The sequence below is a fragment of the Calonectris borealis genome, chromosome 11, assembly GCF_964195595.1.
Source record: "Calonectris borealis chromosome 11, bCalBor7.hap1.2, whole genome shotgun sequence".
Taxonomy (NCBI): Eukaryota; Metazoa; Chordata; class Aves; order Procellariiformes; family Procellariidae; genus Calonectris; species Calonectris borealis.
The window spans coordinates 11,262,279-11,280,196 of NC_134322.1; the positions used below are offsets into that span (position 1 = coordinate 11,262,279).

General features: G+C 39.1%; 1 protein-coding gene across 2 annotated transcripts; it reads left to right on the forward strand.

Moving 5' to 3' along the window:
* The first annotated feature begins 456 nt into the window (after window positions 1-456).
* On the forward strand, window positions 457-17,438 carry BTBD1 (BTB domain containing 1). Of its 2 annotated transcripts, XM_075159969.1 has the most exons (8): window positions 457-900; window positions 7,397-7,553; window positions 8,191-8,296; window positions 9,934-10,131; window positions 10,397-10,589; window positions 11,131-11,218; window positions 15,454-15,600; window positions 16,498-17,438. In XM_075159969.1, the coding sequence occupies exons 1-8, from the start codon at window positions 509-511 to the stop codon at window positions 16,654-16,656; spliced, it is 1,440 nt and encodes a 479-aa protein (XP_075016070.1). In that variant the 5' UTR covers window positions 457-508; the 3' UTR covers window positions 16,657-17,438. The 2 variants fall into 2 exon arrangements, with proteins under 2 accessions (XP_075016070.1, XP_075016071.1); XM_075159970.1 differs by lacking the exons at window positions 15,454-15,600; window positions 16,498-17,438 and adding an exon at window positions 11,657-12,373 and having other exon boundaries at window positions 478-900.
* Window positions 17,439-17,918: the final 480 nt, after the last annotated feature.

The window sequence follows — 17,918 nt, forward strand, 5'->3', positions numbered from 1 at the left end:
TTTAAAAATCCTTGTTTTGCCTTTTATTGTAAGGAATCAGGTATTATAAAAATGAATTCTCATTTCACGTGCCTGAACAGAGTAGCTGCAAAATTTATCCATTCCCACACGTAACGATATAAATTTTGGTGACTGTTGCAGTGCTCTGTGCTTTGCATGTCTGGTTTTTCCCTCCTCGCGGCTCTGGAAGCGCATTCCCACTGCACACGCGGGTATCGGACGGTTTTATAAAACTAACAAGTGACACACATCCAAAACACTGCCTACGGGACCCGGCCGACGCCCGTAAGACCGCGCTCCTGCCCCCGCGGCCTCCCGCCCGCGCTTCCCCTCAGGTTGGGGAAGGGCAGACGCGCAGCAACGGCTTCGCCCGCGAGCCTGCGCGAGGCAGAGGCGCATGCGCGGCGCAGGGGCGGCTGACGTCGGGGCGCGCGGCCGGGGCTCGCGTGCCGCCGGCGGACGGAGCGGCCCGGCCCGGCCCGGCCCGGCCCGGCCCTTCAGGGCGGCGATGGCGGCCGCCGGCGGCGGCTCGGGCGCGCCCCCGGAGACGCCCGCCGCCACTGCTACCGCTACCGCCGCCGCGGAGGCCGGCGCGGTGCTGCAACGGGAGCCGCTGTACAACTGGCAGGCCACCAAGGGCTCGCTGCGGGAGCGCTTCGCCTTCCTCTTCTCCAACGAGCTCCTCAGCGACGTGCACTTCGTGGTGGGCAAGGGCAGCCCCCGCGGCGGGGGCGGGGGGGCGCCCCCCGGGCCTGGCCAGCAGCGCATCCCCGCCCACCGCTTCGTCCTGGCGGCCGGCAGCGCCGTCTTCGACGCGATGTTTAACGGCGGCATGGCCACCACCTCGGCCGAGATCGAGCTGCCCGACGTGGAGCCCGCCGCCTTCCTGGCGCTCCTGAGGTCAGGCCGCGGCGGGGCGGAGGCGGGCGGCCCCGGGCACGGTGGGGGCTGCTGGGCCGGGGGCACCGCGCAGCGGGGCGGGTCTCTCCTCCCGCCGGCATCGCCCGCCCGCCGGGCCGGGCCGGGCCGGGGGGCCCCGCTGGGCCGCTGGTGTCATTTCCTCGCTCCGTGCCCCTCCTGGCTCCTGTCCCCAAAGAGCCCAGCCTTCCCCCCGGGCCGCTGTGTGCGCGTCCGTGGAGGGAGATGCAGAGAAAACGCGTAACCATCTTCTGGGCTGGCACGCAAGGTCAAACCGCCCCACGAACACATTTTGGTTCCTTCTTGCTCTTTCCCCCGCATCCTTTCCCCAAGAGAAGTGTCCTAATTTTAGGGCAGCTAATTGTCCATTCAGAAAAGTACTTTGATAGTGGTGGGTGGCTGGTTTGGCTTTTTGACTCTGGTTTGTTTTTTTTTAAAGTAAGATGATGGGATTTAGTGGTTCCTCTGAGCGTTGCAGCTGTCCGTCCACCTATCTAATAATGGCTAAGAAGGGTCAGAGGCTGTTGTACCAAGCTTTTCATTTCATTTGATACTTACTTTGAAATTTTATTCATCTTACTATTCACTTTTCTTTTTCAGCGGTGGTAATAAATTGTTGTATCATTTTACCAGAGTAATACCCATTGTAATCACACTTATTTCAGATACTTTTGGGTGGAGAGTGAACATGCAGCAGAAGGCAGTAACAAACTGCTTTTTACACACAAACCACCCAAGTGATACCATGACTGCAGTGATGGCAGAAAGTATGTACAATGGGTTAGTGATTTCTAGTTTGGACAGAATAGGATCTGCTACTTCTCATGCTTACAAAACTGCTGAGTTTATCTACCATTTCTTTTTACTCAGTGTAAATAAAATTTACGGTGTTCATAGAAACAATTACTGATAGTTTCTTTGTGAATCAGGCTGTGGTGTGGTAATATGACTAAATTGCTTAACCTTAAGGTTTTTCTCAAAGAAACTCCTCTGCTAGGCAGAACTTCTGTAAAATATATGAAACAGATTTCTGTAATGAACATTTGGGAAACAAGTAATATTGTTGCCTGGAAATACATATGTAGTGTCTTGAAGCTTTCTGTAATGGGAAAAGCTCCAAAGTCTTAGCAACTTTCTCTTTGTTTTGAGGCCTAACAGATAAGAACAGTGAGAAGTCATCTACTCCTTTTAGTAATCATGGACACAGGAGTTGCAGTAACTGATTTGGAAAAAAAAAAAACAACCAAAAAAACCCCCAACCAAAGAAAAAAAAAACACCAAAAAAAAAAACCCCAAACGACCATGCAGCAGCCGCAATGTCTCTCTGTTGCTGTTAGCAAATGAGCTGTATTCATTTTGTGGATTCTTAGTGAAGAGGTGAAGAGTTTGTGTAGCAGAGTGGGAGAAAATGGGAAGTGTCTTTCAAGCAAAATGATTTCAAAGGTTAAAAGTAAATGAATGTGCACATATATGTGTTTGTATATATGTGGAAAAAACACTGGACAGTGAAAGGTGGATATAATGAGAGAAGTTTGTCTGGACAAAAATATAAACACGGAAACAGGAGAGTTCTAAGTAAAGATAACAAGGATGGTATTTGAAAACTGTAGAAGTGAATGAAGAGATGTTGTTAGAAGCAAACAAAAGCCATCTTGTGTTGGTAGAGCTGCAAGTACATAATGGTCAGGGGACTTACGTAAGTAAACTGATTATACTTGTATCTTGTCTAAATATCACCAGACTGATGAACTGTTGCAACATCTCAGGTTTGATGTCTTCTTTGGTATGAAATACGTGGTAGCTTTTTAGGACATTCTTCCATATTACATATATATTTTGAGCTTATATTGGAATAAAAATAAATTGCAACACCTTGTTAAAAACATATCTAAGGAGAACTTCTTTAATACAGAGTAGTACTGGGCTTCTTCCATGCTCGTATACACTGTTTTTGAAGTATACCAACTATAAGACAACTGGGTCTTTTCCTGATGTTGGCCGGAAGAGACAAGAATTATACTTTGCACTGTTGGCCTCTTCTATCTGTCATTAGTAAATTGGTCAGATGATGGTTGCCTTTTATAGGACCTTTCTGTAATCTTTGCAAAGACCAATTTGAGGTGTATCGGCTAGAAATTAAGTTGGGATCTTTGAATACACATAGCAAATGAACATCAAGGTAAAGAAAATGTTTAAGTGATGCAAAAGCTTTTAGGGATAATTTACTAATTATTTAATGTTCCACAGCTCGTTTCCATTTTATTTACTCATATGGTTTATTAGGTCCTATCTGTAGTTGATGTGTTTCATAAAGATCTACTGACAAATGCTACTTGTAAATTAAAGCCAAAGGAAAAGATTTTTTTGATGAAAATTTCTCTGATTCTCTTAAAAAATTCATTCCATCTGTATCTGTCCAGTGAGACTGTCATTTCTCTGTCCTGTGATGTAAACTTGTATCAATGTTAGTGTTTTGTCACAAAATAGGTGGTAATTCAAGAATTATGTTTGTGAGGAAGAAAAAAGTAGTTAGAAATTGAACAATTTAAACATCTGATAGTCACCATGTTAATGTGACGTCTGGTTTTTGATTTTTCTTTTGGATATATGCGTACACAATTTAAAATCGGCTACAATTGCTACCTTTTTCTGACGGGGCCTCTAAAATAATACATTTGTAGAGTTAAAGTATTTAAAAATAATTAATTGAAACTTTAATTGATAGTACCACTGTAATTCCAGTAATACATTTTAGGGTTTCTTTTTTCCCCTAGAGAAAGTTGGGTAGTCCTCCTTGTCTGTGGGCTAAAATCTTAACTATAAAGATGGGAAAAGGGGCGCCTTCTAAAATTGGCTGGGGAAAGGGAAAGAACTTTCTTAGAAAACAATTGGCGGAGCTCAAAGTCTTAGAAATGATTGTGGTGTGTGTTTTGGCTTATCGTCCAGTATTCTTCTTGCCTGAAGAGTTTTCAAACATGAGCCAGAGAAGCTTTTTAAAAGCAGCTGACTACTTCAGTAGTTTGACAGATAAATCCTTAAGAACTGAAATAATATCAAAATCACAAAGTTTGAATCTGCTTCCCGATTAAACAGCTTTTTTTAAATGTTTCTAACTGTACAAATTGAATAGCAGTGATCAAGAAAATTAAAGTTGTCTCAGTAGGATTCTGCTTTAGGGTTTCATTTTGGTTTTAATAAGATTTTTTTTAAAGTTCATTCACATTTTACAGTAATTTAACTTGTCCTTTGATCATAGTATAAAGGAAAGTGATGGCATGGCACAAATTTAGCAGTTCATCTTCCAGTGTCTTTGCAGAGGACTTTGGCAAGCCGTAAATAGAGGGGTAATCATGACTAACTGGAAGAAGATTCCTGTATGCTTTTATAATGGTGAAAATATTTCAGCTGTTGGGAAGATGCTAAGACTAGGGGAGAGAGATGTGCTAACCTGAGAGTAAAGAAAAGTATAAAATATATGAGAGGCTTATGTAAAGTGAATGATTGAGCGGTCACTTGGAAAAATTGTTCTAGCCACTAAAAGTGTTCTTCCACTATGCACATACACACACACCCCGTCCTGGATGACAATAAAATCAGTCAATATCTAAAGAGCAGGTAAGTCTCCTGAAGGGGATGAGAGGAGGAAAGAAGGCAAGGGGGAAGGATAAGTGATCTTGAGCCCCACTGAGTTAAGTGGAGGAGGAACAGTGGTACGAACATAAAGGTGTGGTAGTTCAGGCATGCCACAAACGGAAGAGTTAACACAGAGACAGACCTCTTGGCACATGAGCAGAGGGATTTTTAGAGAGAAGACACACCTAGAATTCCTTTTTTATGAGTAGATGAATGCATCATCATCATCCATCCGTATACTTAAGGGAAATAGAATTGTACAACATCCTAGAACAATGTACTTTATTACCATTTTTCATAGTTTTTACAGCTACCTTTTTTAACTTTGTAAATTCACACTTTTTAGTATTTGCAAAAGACTACTGTTTGGCATTGCAAATCCCAGAAAAGTATTGGCATTGTCAAAAACTTGAAATATTATACACAAAAAAACGACAATGTAACTTTCTTAGTGTATTTGGACGCTTTTTGTCATGAGTTTTCTCAGTTTCAAAGTATGTAACTATATTGCATGTTCTGGAACTATGAGTTGTTATGCTCTGTGGTGATTGATGTGTAGAAACAGATAATGAGGTCAACAGGGTGAGCTTGAGATGCTGTGCAAATTTTAGTTGTGAGGACTTTAATCACTTAAGTCCCGTTAGTTTGTCATTGACACACTTTCAGTTGAGGAGTGTCTCTTAACGTATATCCAGCCATGCAGCAGAGGAGGGATTGGAGCATAGAGCCTCAAGAGTGTCCTTCAAGGGATGAAAAAGCATCCTGTATCTCATAGATCTCATGTGAATGAAAAATTTGAATTCCTGTCATTTGGCCATGTAATTGGTTTCTGATCATATGAGGAAAAAGCCTGCAAAATTCCTGGGAAAGCAAGGGTCAGAAAAGTGCGATTTGGAACTGCACCCTGATTCTTAAGAAGGTATAGTAGAAAGTGAACCACAAGCCAGATAAGATCCTCTGGTGGGTCAGTTCAATGGCTTCAGCTTGGAAACACTTAAAAAATAAAATGAAAATCATGTTCCAAAAACAATTTGGTGAAAATATTTTTTTTTTTTTAGGATTAGGTAGAATTTATAATGTAGTTTGTGTGGTAATGCTGCTTTTTTTACAGTCTGTTAACGTTCAGCTCTTATGTGATTTGGACTCCAAGCTCTTACAAAGTCATACAAGGAAGGTTAGGGCATTTTGAAACAGATTTTTTAAAATCTAAAACCAAAATCTAAACGCGCTATTCTAGTTCTTTAATGAACTACTTGTCAATTTGGTATACAAAACTACCTATGTTAGAGATGTTAGTTTCTTAAAAGTAAATTTGTCAGTGATTGTGACTGGCAAGTTAGCCCATCATTTTTGTCAGCAGATAATAGTTTATAGCTTTCATAAATCAGTTCTAAATGAACTGTATGAAACTTTTACTAACAAAAATGTTAGCATTTAGTTAAACTCATTCTTTCTAAAAGCTGTTTGATGTAAATCCAGTTTAAAGAATTAATCTAGAGCATCATTCACATTTCCTAACTGATATGAAAGCTGGCCATCTGAATGGATTGGAGTATTGCAATGGTAAATATGTACCTGTTGGTAGGAAAATTAATGTTGAAGGCCATATTTAGTTGTGTGTTAGCAATTACTGAGAATTAGTCTTCTTGGAATACAAGAAATATAAACAGTGAAGAACTTCAGTTGAAGCTTTAATTCTAGGTTTCTGTTACTTTGATCTCGCCATGTTGCAAACAAGTTTGAGTCCTTTACTTTAACAGGTTTCTTCCGTTAAATACAAACTAGTTATTGTTACATTAAAAACCCTTCTAAACACGCCTTATGTCTCTACTTGTTGCTTGCCATTCATTTCCAAGAAGTTCTGAACAAAAAATATTAAGAAATATAAAGGAAAGTCTTGGTCTTCATTCCTGCATTTGCTAATGTGCCCTGGTTTATTATGTTTAATCACCTGGTGATGGGGGGGGGGAGGTGAGGAGGTTATTTGTGTACCACAGATTTATTTTTGTAAATCACAGACTATTCTTGATTATTATCTGAAAAACTGATGAAATGTTGCTAAGGTTATTTTCAATGTCACCTGTAAGAAAAGTTATTTTTAAAAAGTCATCTTTTCCATACAGAACCTTAAAATAAATCCTATCTTGTCTGGTCTTGAATAACAGCTGCTCAGGAAGCAGGTTTTTTTCCTGGTTTTGGTGGAGACTTCTATCTTTTGGTTCATGGCTTATGGTAAAATTTCAATCATCTAACCTCAAACAGTGGAGACAAGCCAGAGTGTTTTGCTATGGCAGGAATAGAAGAGTCAAGGTCATCTGCTAGAATATTACTCCCTTTCCTCTCCTCTGAACACTGCAGAATGGTGACTTTGACATAAGATGTTATCACAGTGTAAGTCCTTGACACTATTCTCCTCAGGGCAGGGAAGCTAGTGTGCACTGTCAGTAAATTAAGTTCAGTAATATAGCCATAGAGGGTTATGTATTGATATTTAGAAATACAGCTCTTCCTAGTGAATCAAAAGAGCATGCATTCGTATGTTAAGTAATTCTGCAGCTCAGCTGTTGTTTACAGTTTGGTAGCTATGTATAACTAGTACAGCCAGATCAGTCTTAGGGAGTAATACATATTTAAAACAAACGTATGCCATTAGGTTAACGTCATAGTCTTTCTTCAATCCTTTAACTAACTTATTGATTTGTAAAAATGCTACATGGTCAACTGTTGCATGTTCACAGTGCAAATCTTTGACCTTTTTTCTAAATGCAAAGAGACTGTTATGTTGTGCTTGACTGCCCCCCTCAAGATATGTTTTTATGATCTGTATTTGTATATTGATTTCTAGGTTTCTTTATTCAGATGAAGTTCAAATTGGTCCAGAAACAGTCATGACTACTTTATACACTGCTAAAAAGTATGCAGTCCCAGCCCTGGAAGCACATTGTGTGGATTTTCTAACAAAGCACCTCCGAGCAGATAATGCCTTTATGCTGCTTACTCAAGTAGGTAATTTTAAGCTTAGTTTTGATTTACTAGGAAAATCAGTATTTGGAGGGAAATGACTAAATATTACTTCACAGTGGGTTTGCTGTCACATAATCTTAATTTATGTATGAAAATGTCTTGTTGCTCTGTTAGCATTTTTACAGACTCAACTTCTTATTAATGTGGAGGAAAGGCTCTTTTTTTTTCTTTTTTGCTTTTTTCTTTTTTTTTCTTCTTTCTTTTTCCTTTTTTGGTCCCTTTTTTGGTCCCTTTTTTTCCTCCTTTTTAATATGCAATGGACTGGGACATTTCAAATGGAGCCAGTTTATTCTACAGTGTATTTGCATGAATCTTTTAATTGTTTTTTGTTAAGACTGTGCTTCAGTTCGCTATAGTGGATTTGATGTGTACTTTTTTTTTAGTTATATTGCCAAAACTACAAACATAAGCACAAAGGAAAATTTGCATGTAGTGAATTCTGCTTAATTATGCACTCCTTTGAGAATTTAAGTGCTCTTTAAGGTATAAACACAAAGAGTACTTAGACAAATCAACGTATTTTAATTTAGATCTATACTAGAGTAAAAATACTTGCTTTTTAAGATTAGTGGTTTGTCAATTTTATGCTTAAGATGTATCTCTTTACCTTTTTAGGCTCGTTTGTTTGATGAACCTCAGCTTGCTAGTCTTTGTCTTGACACAATAGACAAAAGTACTATGGATGCAATAAGTGCAGAAGGCTTTACTGATATTGATATAGGTAAGTTCGCGTGTCCGAAGCGGTAAACTTCTGAAGGGAACTGTAGGGCGCGAGAAGGCTTTGTTACGGTAACCCAGGATAGTTTGCCTCCCCCATCTGAGTATGTAGAGTCCCAAGCACATCTTATCTCCTTGTCGTGGTAACCTGGGGTAGTTCGCTTCCCCCCTCATCTGCACCCACCTCTGCATGGGCGCCAACGTGACGGCCAGCTGCAGATCTCAGAATTCGGACAATAGCACCTGCATTATGTCAGTGAGTTTGCTAATGAGCAAAACAGGACATTGCGTATGTATGATATGTTAATCAGCACAAGTTTTATTATCCACTCCTGCAGTGTTTTCCTTTGAGCTTCACTCCCGAGCAGGGTTCCACTGCGTTGGCTCGTCATTTGATTAGTGTAGGTGTCCCAGGGCTCCCACTGCGGTAACACTACGCTTTCATTAAAGCCAAAGCTTTCACTTGCTGAGTGTTGTGCCGTGTCCCTGAGGGATCCACACCTGCTTTTTGCGCCTAACAGGAATCATACTGTTTTGTTGCCACATGGTACTTCTCTATTCAGTGTTACACAGATCAGGTACAATTTATGAAATCTGTTTAAAAATACATATATATCTCTCTCTAAACTGCTGCTTTCTATGTCTCATCTTTTATGAAAAGCTAGCAGTTGTATATTTGGTTAGTTAATTTCATTGTTGCTGTATGTGTCTAAGATTTTACTCCAATTCAGCTAGACTGTGTGAAAAACTCAGACTAAAGGAAGGTATTCCAGGCGCTTAAAGAAATTCTAAAGTCATTGTTAACTCGTGTTTACTGGGATTTGTACCAAGACTGTGACTGTTCATCTCTCCTCTTGATAAGTCCCAATCTGTTTTAACTTTCCAATCTGATATTTTCTATGACCTGCAAACATGCCTTGCTTAAATTCAGGGCATATAAAAGTTCCCAAAGAAGTCAGAAGATTCAGAATATGAAAACACATTTTTTTCAGGCTTGTGTTCTATGATAAACTGAGAATTTTTGCATACCTGTTATTCATAAAATGCCAGAACGAGTAAGAAATACAGGAAAGCTTGCTTTTGTAAAACATGTGAGAGTACCTTGCCTCACATCCTGTGTTCCACCTTCAAGCTTTGTGGGTGGCAAATAAGTCAATGTTTAAGATCACTTTCATGTATCTTTAAACTGGTTTTGTGTGCACCACTGCTGCTTGTGTCTATAGTTGATCCAGAATGGCAGGTGGCTACTCAGATGAGAGCATGACAATGTCATCATGAATAACTTGGTTTTTTAGTAGTGTGCATTTACTGCTTGGTTGCTTCCAATTTTGATCTTGCCCTAGCCATGAAAATTCTTTAGGATATTGGTTGTTACTACATAGATTATATATAGTCACACTCTTAGGAATCAAGAAGAAAGTTCATATGCTGTCTTCATAGCAGGAAAATGATTTTTTAGTTTGGAGTCTCTACGCCGTTGGGAGATTTCTTTATACATAAGATAAGTTGTCTTATCTTCGATGTCTTATTATGAATGTTCTTAGTGTTTACTTGCTTAACATTTTAAGCTTACTTAATGTGTAACACTGTTACTGGTTTGGATGAAAACTGACCTAAATCTGTTAACTTTTTTTTCTTTAGACACATTATGCGCAGTTCTAGAAAGAGATACCCTTAGTATTCGAGAAAGTAGACTCTTCGGAGCTGTTGTTCGCTGGGCAGAAGCAGAATGTCAAAGACAACAACTGCCTGTGACATTTGGAAATAAACAAAAAGTCCTTGGAAGAGCTCTTTCCTTAATCCGTTTTCCATTAATGACTATTGAAGAGTTTGCAGCAGGTGAGTTTTGGGGTTCTTTGTCTTACTGTTAGACCATATCTCTGCTCTGTTCACCTGTGAGTGTTTAGATGCTTAACAGTCTATTCTGTTATTAATATCATACTAATAGAAGTTGTGATGCACAAATGAAAGCAAAACATTCTGCACAATATGATCTGGCCATTGGAAAATATTATTGTCATCTTCAGTTTGCAAATATGTGTGGTTTAAATACAACAGTTGGAGTAATTCTTCGAATCGTCTTAGAAGTTGCTTCTTTTCACAGGCCCTGCTCAGTCTGGAATCTTGTCAGATCGGGAAGTAGTAAATCTCTTCCTGCATTTTACTGTCAATCCTAAACCGAAAGTAGATTATATTGACCGACCAAGATGTTGCCTTAGAGGAAAAGAATGCAGCATTAACAGGTTCCAGCAAGTGGAGAGTCGCTGGGGCTACAGTGGAACAAGTGATCGGATTAGGTATGGCTTTTGAAACTATTTGGAGGAGAGACAGAGAAGTGTGGGAAGAAAGGGAACATATTACTCAACTTCGACTTTTTGGCATAAGATACAGTAACAAACATGCTGGTTCTGTTTGGGCACGTTTGTTCTTTTCCTTTTTTTAAAATAACTTAGGCTGTTGTGCACATAAAATAGCAAAGAACAATGCTCAGGAGGACTGGGTGCATTCTAGAGTTATTGGTTGTTAGCTGCATATTCCTTTTTAAAATACCAAGTCTTGATCTGTTTTTATTTTGGAGATATTAAAAAGAATCTGGTTATTTTTTGTTTAGAGATACTGAATATCTTGGGGGATTAGCAAAGCTTTAACCTATAAAACTGATACCTTTCTTACTATGAAATCTAAATAGAAAGTGTTATTGGAAAAAATATTCATGTAATGTCATTTTCAGTTTACTTCCCTACTCTTCAGTGCAAGTCTTTTTCCTTCTTGTCTGGGAATAAGGTAACAGACTGATCACAGTTGTTTAAATTCCTTTCTTGGCTTGTGTCTTACTAGGTTCACAGTTAATAGAAGAATTTCCATAGTGGGATTTGGATTATATGGATCTATTCATGGACCCACAGACTATCAAGTTAATATACAGGTATGGTACATTCTGTTTAAATAGGCTTATGCAGAAACTACATTTGTAGTACTTGCAAAAGTTTTGGTGTATATTTGAATTGAGTAGGAGCAATCTGATAGGCCAGGAATCTAACCTGTGTTCTGTCCCCAACAGCGGTCATAAGCGCATGGCTAGGGAAAAGTAAGAACAATATGAAACTCTTCTCCCTTCCTGCTGTATTCTCCTGTCCTTCAATCATTTTCTGTATAGGCATTTCCTGAGACCAGTTTGGTTTCTCTATTTGGTAGCTCCTGGTGAATCTTTCTTCAGGATACTTGTCCGGTCTAACCTTGAATTCCTGTAAGCTTTCTGCGGAGGAATTTCATAGCTTTGTAATCTGTTCAGTTGTGCACAAAGTTTCTCCTTTAATAAAGTTTCTAGTAATTCAGAAAGAGATCTCGGGTTTGTCATCAACAGCTCTCTGAAATCAGTGACACAACATGTAGCGACTGCTAAAAAAGCCCACTGTGTCATGAGGAAGATACTGAAAACAAGATAAAAGGTGACATTGTGTTGCTGTATGAAAGCCAGGTACGCCCACATCTTGAGTATTGTGTGTAGTTCCCAGTCTCACACACTAGGATTAGAAGGTAGAGAAAAGGGTAATTAAAATGATTAAGGGGATAGAGCTGCTGCTTTATGAAGGGAGACCAAAAAGGCTAGGACTCTTCAGTTTGTAGGGGAGAAGGCTATGGGGAGGTGTGAGCAATGCTTCTAAAATCATGAGGACAATGGATAGGGGAAATGCAGAACTGTTCGTTATTCACCAAACCCCAGAATATTAGAACTAGGAGACGCTTCCCAATACTCTCAGATCAAAACAGATGACTATTTTTTCAATGCAGAGGATACTAAACATACTGCCACAAGAAACAGATACCATGTTTTGAATTTGGTGGTATTTGAACATTGTCATTCATCCATAGCAGATCCATTAGAAGATTCCAGAAGGAACAGAAGGGGGATGTGCACTGTAGCACCCCTAGTAGAACTGTTGTGGATACTGGGGGAACAGATAGCAGAGCCGAGACTTGTGTGCTAACCCTCAGCAACATCTTTTCTTGCCACTGTCCAAGCATATTGGACAATTTGTCTGACCCGGTTGGGTATTTACTACGTTCTTAGCTCACCTAGTACACGTATTGGGGTTTAGAGGCTTGTCCTTGCCCAGAGCTTTTTGGAAAGATTGACATCTTACTTGCTACTGATTCAGTCTTAGGCGGAAGGTTGTATGTTGCTGTTACCACAACAACTTCTGTAAAGTTACTTCAATTTTAGGTTTGCTGAAAACATTGTCCCAGCACGGGAATCTCCCCGGTTTCTTCTGCTGGTAAATGACTTATTTGTATTGCTGTTCTCCAGAGTCTTATGTGAGGACCGTATCCTGCTGCTACTCGTTCTATATTTTCATGCTGTTTAGTCCACCAGAGAATCTATAGGGCTTTTTGCTACTGCTGTGTTGAAAGAATGATTTAACATTGGTTTTGATGCTTTCAGATAGCTGTTCCTAAACCTTCTTTTGGCCTGCTTAATTGTATTTTTTACATTTTAATCTGTCAGTTTGAACCTTTCTATTTTAATCTGGATACAACTTCATATTTCTGTAGGATGCCCTTTTTTGTTTGTTTATTTCCAGTAATAACCTTTTGCTGATCAACCATGCCAACCTTTTCCCCCTTTTCTCAAGCCTTTCCGAATAGGTGATACGTACCAATACTGTACTTGGGCGTGTGATGTCTTTCAGTAGTCTGCATGCTTCTTATAGGGATTTGATTTTCTTAATTGTTCGTTTTAGCTTCTTTTGAACAAGCTTCCTCATTTTTCTCTTTTTGAAATTTAGCACAGCTGTGGTGGCTTTGCTTTTGTTGTTCACGTGGGCGCATTGACTCTAGGTATATTATGGACACTGTTACATAGTGTTTCCATTATGAAATTTTGAATCTGATCCTGCTCATCGCTCAGTACCAAATCAAGGGTTGCGTTTCTTCCTACTGAGCAATTGGTTAGCAAGCTCATGAAATGGTCAGTGATAGCATCTAAAAATGTCACCCCTGCTTCGTGTCCTGATATGACACTTGCCTGGTCTGAGCGGGTAAATGAAGACACCACTAAAATTGTATTTCCTGCTCTTGTAGCCTGTTTGACCTCTCTTAACATGTTGTGGTTGGGATTGTCTTCTAGTAATATTGATCCAGCACTATATTTTTTCCTTTTTAAGTATGGAAATTCAGTCCATTTGAATTCTGCTTCTTACTGAGATTAGTTTTGATTTGATTCTAAGCTTTTTTACAAGGTATTAACATTCCGTGACTAGCACAGTTTTACTCTGTGCTGTGTGTTTCGTAACCTGGTACTATCACACCACATTGATTTGCTAGGTGTGTGGGAAATTTTGTGAAATCTGTGACTTCATTTAGGGACAGAAATTCCATTGTCCCTGTCTTATTTCGTAGACTTCTAGCATGTGCTGGAACTGCTGTTTTGGTTCATTTCTGGGCATCCTATTTAAATGACAGTTTATTTGTCTTCTGTTTCCTATTTGATGATTACTATTCTCTGACCGTCCTGTACTTAAGGAGAGGAATTTTGTGTCTGTCTCTTAAGAAAAAAATGTTGTGTCTTTCCTCTTATGATGTTCCAAAGAGAATGTGTCTGGAATGAGATTTTGAAGGAATTTGTTGGCTTTTCCACATTCATCAGTTTAAAAGCTCACTTGCAGATTCCTCAATTTGAAGTGCCATCAGTTTGGTTTTCTCAAACTATACATCTATGTAAATGAGTAGCATAGTTCACTAGACTGGATCTTCAGAACAAAAGAGTTGGTGGTGAGGACCTAGCAGTTGTACTATACATATTTGGGGATTTTTACTTTCCATTAACTCTTGTTTGGTCCTCTTGCCTAAAATCCTGTTAGCAGATGAGAGCATTTGGTGTCCTCCCTCAGCATGTTTGCTGGATTTATTTCATCTGAAAAGAATTTAGTTCTTGCAAGGCAAACCAAAGCATATTAAATGGAAATGATCAAGAGATTCACTTGAAAAACATGCTTCTGATACAAACTGAAAAGCTAATGTACCTTTATGGGTCAGATGAAGGCCATCCATCTTATACAGGTTCTCTTTATTCTGGAAGTATCCCCAATTCCTGATGAATCTGAAACTTTCTTGTCACAATCTTTTCGGAAAGGTATTTAAGTCCTGTCTCTCTACTTTTCTTCTTGGACCTGCATCAGTACTAGCAGAGCTTCAGAGAGTTAAACATTTAATACTTGACTTAAAATAATGATGATGTATATTGCAAATACATCTTTTATGTGAAAGGGGCTTAGGACTTCAGCATTATAATTGTTAATACTTCTATTGATTGTGGCTGGGAAAAAAATTAGAGTACATTTTGCCTAGAATAGGGCTTCATCTCATTTGTGCAATATTAAAAATTATATGGCAATTTAATAATAAAATATTAAAATGGATAGGATTCTTGTTAGTGCAGTAATCATGAGAGGTATTCATGTTACTCTAAAGCTCTGATACCCAACTTCGGCAAGAGGTGTTCAGCAGCATGGATCAGGATTACTATCCAAAATGAGAAGTGGGGTATCTGCTGTTACTACATTTTAGCCAGTGATTCCTATTTGCCACTAAAATTGAAGGCAAAAGAAATAATATGTAGTCTGAGTGTAATTTTTATACTGAATCTAGAATAGAAATAAATTATATAAAACATAGCAGTGCAAGTTCCTGTTTTCTTTTAAGAATGTATCATCGACTACTTACATTATCTGTAAAAACTTGTTTTCTAAATTAGCCACAGCCAGCGAATGTGCTTCCCGCATGTGGGCTGTGTAGGTGTACGAAGATCAGCAAGCCTAAGTACAGGATTATATGTAGTATATGAAAGTCAGAAGCTGAAAGTCGCAGAGCTGTTCTTCATCTCCCAAGCAAAGACTATAACCTGGTTGGAGCAGTGTTGAATCTAGCCCACAGATTGGACAGCCTGTGTAAAACTCGCAAGCCATCCTTTGGCACACTGCTGGATCAACCCTAATGGTATCGGGAAATTACACCTGTTTTCCAGTTCTGAGATTGCACTATTCTTGCAATTAAACTGGGTGGAGTAGGCGAGTGTTTGCTTCTAATCTTTTAATACCCATACAATAAGCTTTTTTCTCAAGCTTGTAAACCTAAAAATACTTTATTCTTGTTTTTGTACAGATAATTGATTATGAGAAGAATCAAACGCTAGGACAAAATGATACTGGATTTAGTTGTGATGGAACAGCCAGTACATTCAGAGTTATGTTCAAAGAACCTATAGAGATTTTGCCAACAGTTTGCTACACAGCTTGTGCAACGTTGAAAGTAAGAACACCTAACAGTACAGAAGAAAATGTTATTTTGATGCAAGAGTTGTTCTTTTATCTGTCTTGTGATGGGGAAGTGTGTTTAGATCTTGATTTTATTTTAAGTTTAGTGCTACAGAAGGCCATAGTTAAACTCCACGGTAACTTTTTAAGACTGCTCCCTCTCTTCTGTGCCACAGCACAGAATTCATAACTGGATCCTTCATGCCTTCCCATTTTCTGGCTCGATGTAAGAGTTAGAATGAGTCCTAATGGAAGTCACTGGTTCTGCCTGGGCAAAAGCACTATCTAGAGTATTTAATCTAACAGCTCTCTATCAAAATTTTAGTTTGATTTCTTTTATCAAGGATATTCTAACCACTAGCTAGAGTCAAGGAAACAAAGTTTTCTTTTATCACTTTTTATATACTAATGCTGAAACATAGGAAAGAATTATTTGTTCTAGGAAAGTCTCCCCTTAATGTTATGGACAAATTTATTTATTCAATGTTTTCTCAAAAATTTTTAATATTCTTTTAAATATAATACCCTATACAGAAATCAAAGTTTGAGTGGGTTGGAAAAAAATGTTGCATATTAAAGAAGCTGAGGCAGGGAACTAAGTGGGAATATAGACAACCTGTATGACAAGGAGAAATACTAGAAAATATTTATTCATTACTAGTTGGATAAAATCAAGTAGTTTAGGTCTGCTGTCAGGAAACTTTTTTTAAAATTATTTAGACATAGAGCACTTGCTTTTGTTGTCTGTGATTTTGTATATAACTTACATGATGTGGGTACAGAAATTTTATACTATTAAAATAACCTAAGTCAGTAGTGTTTGAACCTCAATATCTTATGGGTCTTGCTGCCCACTTCCATTCAGTTGCTAATCTCTTCTGATGTTTTTCAGGGTCCTGATTCCCACTATGGAACAAAAGGTTTGAAGAAAGTAATCCACGAATCTCCTACTGCTAGCAAAACATGCTTTGTCTTTTATAGTTCACCAGGTAACAACAATGGTACATCAATAGAAGATGGACAGATACCAGAAATAATATTTTATACATAATTTCACGTGATCATCTCGAATGTGTCAGTGTATCAGCGGACTTCAGCTCACTATTGGCGGCAGTTAAATTCCGTGAAATTACATGAATGTGTAAAAACAAAACTAATTTGTTTGAGAGGTACCAGAAAAGCTATTTTCTCTGCATCGTTACTGGCAGAATGTAATTTAGCTTTTCCTCTTAACAAAATATCAAGTGGAATAAGTACTCCGTATATCGAAAAGATTGTTTTAAATAGTGTCTTGTGATTAATTGCTTTGTCTTTTCACCCCTTCATTTCTTGTGTAGTAAAATTCATTTTCTGAACTGGAAAATCGTTAGTCATAATGAACTTGTGTACGTTTTCCTCAACCTGTCGTAAAAGACAGTAAAGCTGCTGCTGTAGTCCCAGCTTACACTTCTTTCCAAAATGACCTTGGAATGACCCTATGGACATGAATTGCTACTGTATTTTTTTGAAGTACATCAGCAAAGCTGGGTTCGTATTGCTGTCATCTTGACTTTTTGGATGAGCTGCAGAGAATTAATGGACTTAGCATTGCAGGCAGCATCTGCAGCTGCACTGAAGAAATACTAAGTCAAATTCAGCAATAAACAGATCTTTCCAGAATCTCTCTTAATTCAGAAGGGCTGTTTTGGAACATAGAGCTGGTTATGGAAATAGCCACTGTATATAAATATGTGCCTATAAGAAAATGTATAATGTGAAAATAAGAATACAAGACTTGTAATGATGTTACTTTATCATTGGATATTCTAATACTAAAAAATTAGTATGAACTGAGGATTGTTTGCGTGCAACTAGTTTTACAGATTGCATACAATAATTTGATGCAATTGATGTATGTATATAGTATTCAGTGTCTTGCAGTATGTACTGTGTAGTAGTAGAACGTCTTCGTGTAATAATCCTGTACCCTCCACCAAACGATACTAAAGTAATAATTTGAGAACACAGGAGAGAAAAAAAAAAAACCTCTCTTCTCTTCCCTAATTTCTCTTTAAGTGCCTGCTACAGTGAAGGTCGTGCAGGTCTTGGGTCTCAAAACACGGTCTTTAAAACAAGCCGCGTATTTCAAACGTGCGCGGTACAAGTTTGGTCAGCGCTCTCCTCTCCCCCCTGGCCTGACGCGGAGAGCGCTGCTGCAGCACGGCCGGGGGTGTGCGTGCAGCAAGCTGCCGAGGCCGCTGGCGACGGCGGCTTCGCCTCCGGTCCCGGTCCCGGGAGAAGCTCCCCCGCAGTGCGCCCCGGGGTGCCGGTGCC

Bases quoted from the DNA above. Each gene is read 5' to 3' on its own strand.
- BTBD1 (XM_075159969.1), top strand. From the start codon at position 509: ATGGCGGCCGCCGGCGGCGGCTCGGGCGCGCCCCCGGAGACGCCCGCC. The intron at 7,554-8,190 runs GTAGGTAATTTT...TTACCTTTTTAG, and splicing joins CCTTTATGCTGCTTACTCAA to GCTCGTTTGTTTGATGAACC. The intron at 15,601-16,497 runs GTAAGAACACCT...GATGTTTTTCAG, and splicing joins CAGCTTGTGCAACGTTGAAA to GGTCCTGATTCCCACTATGG.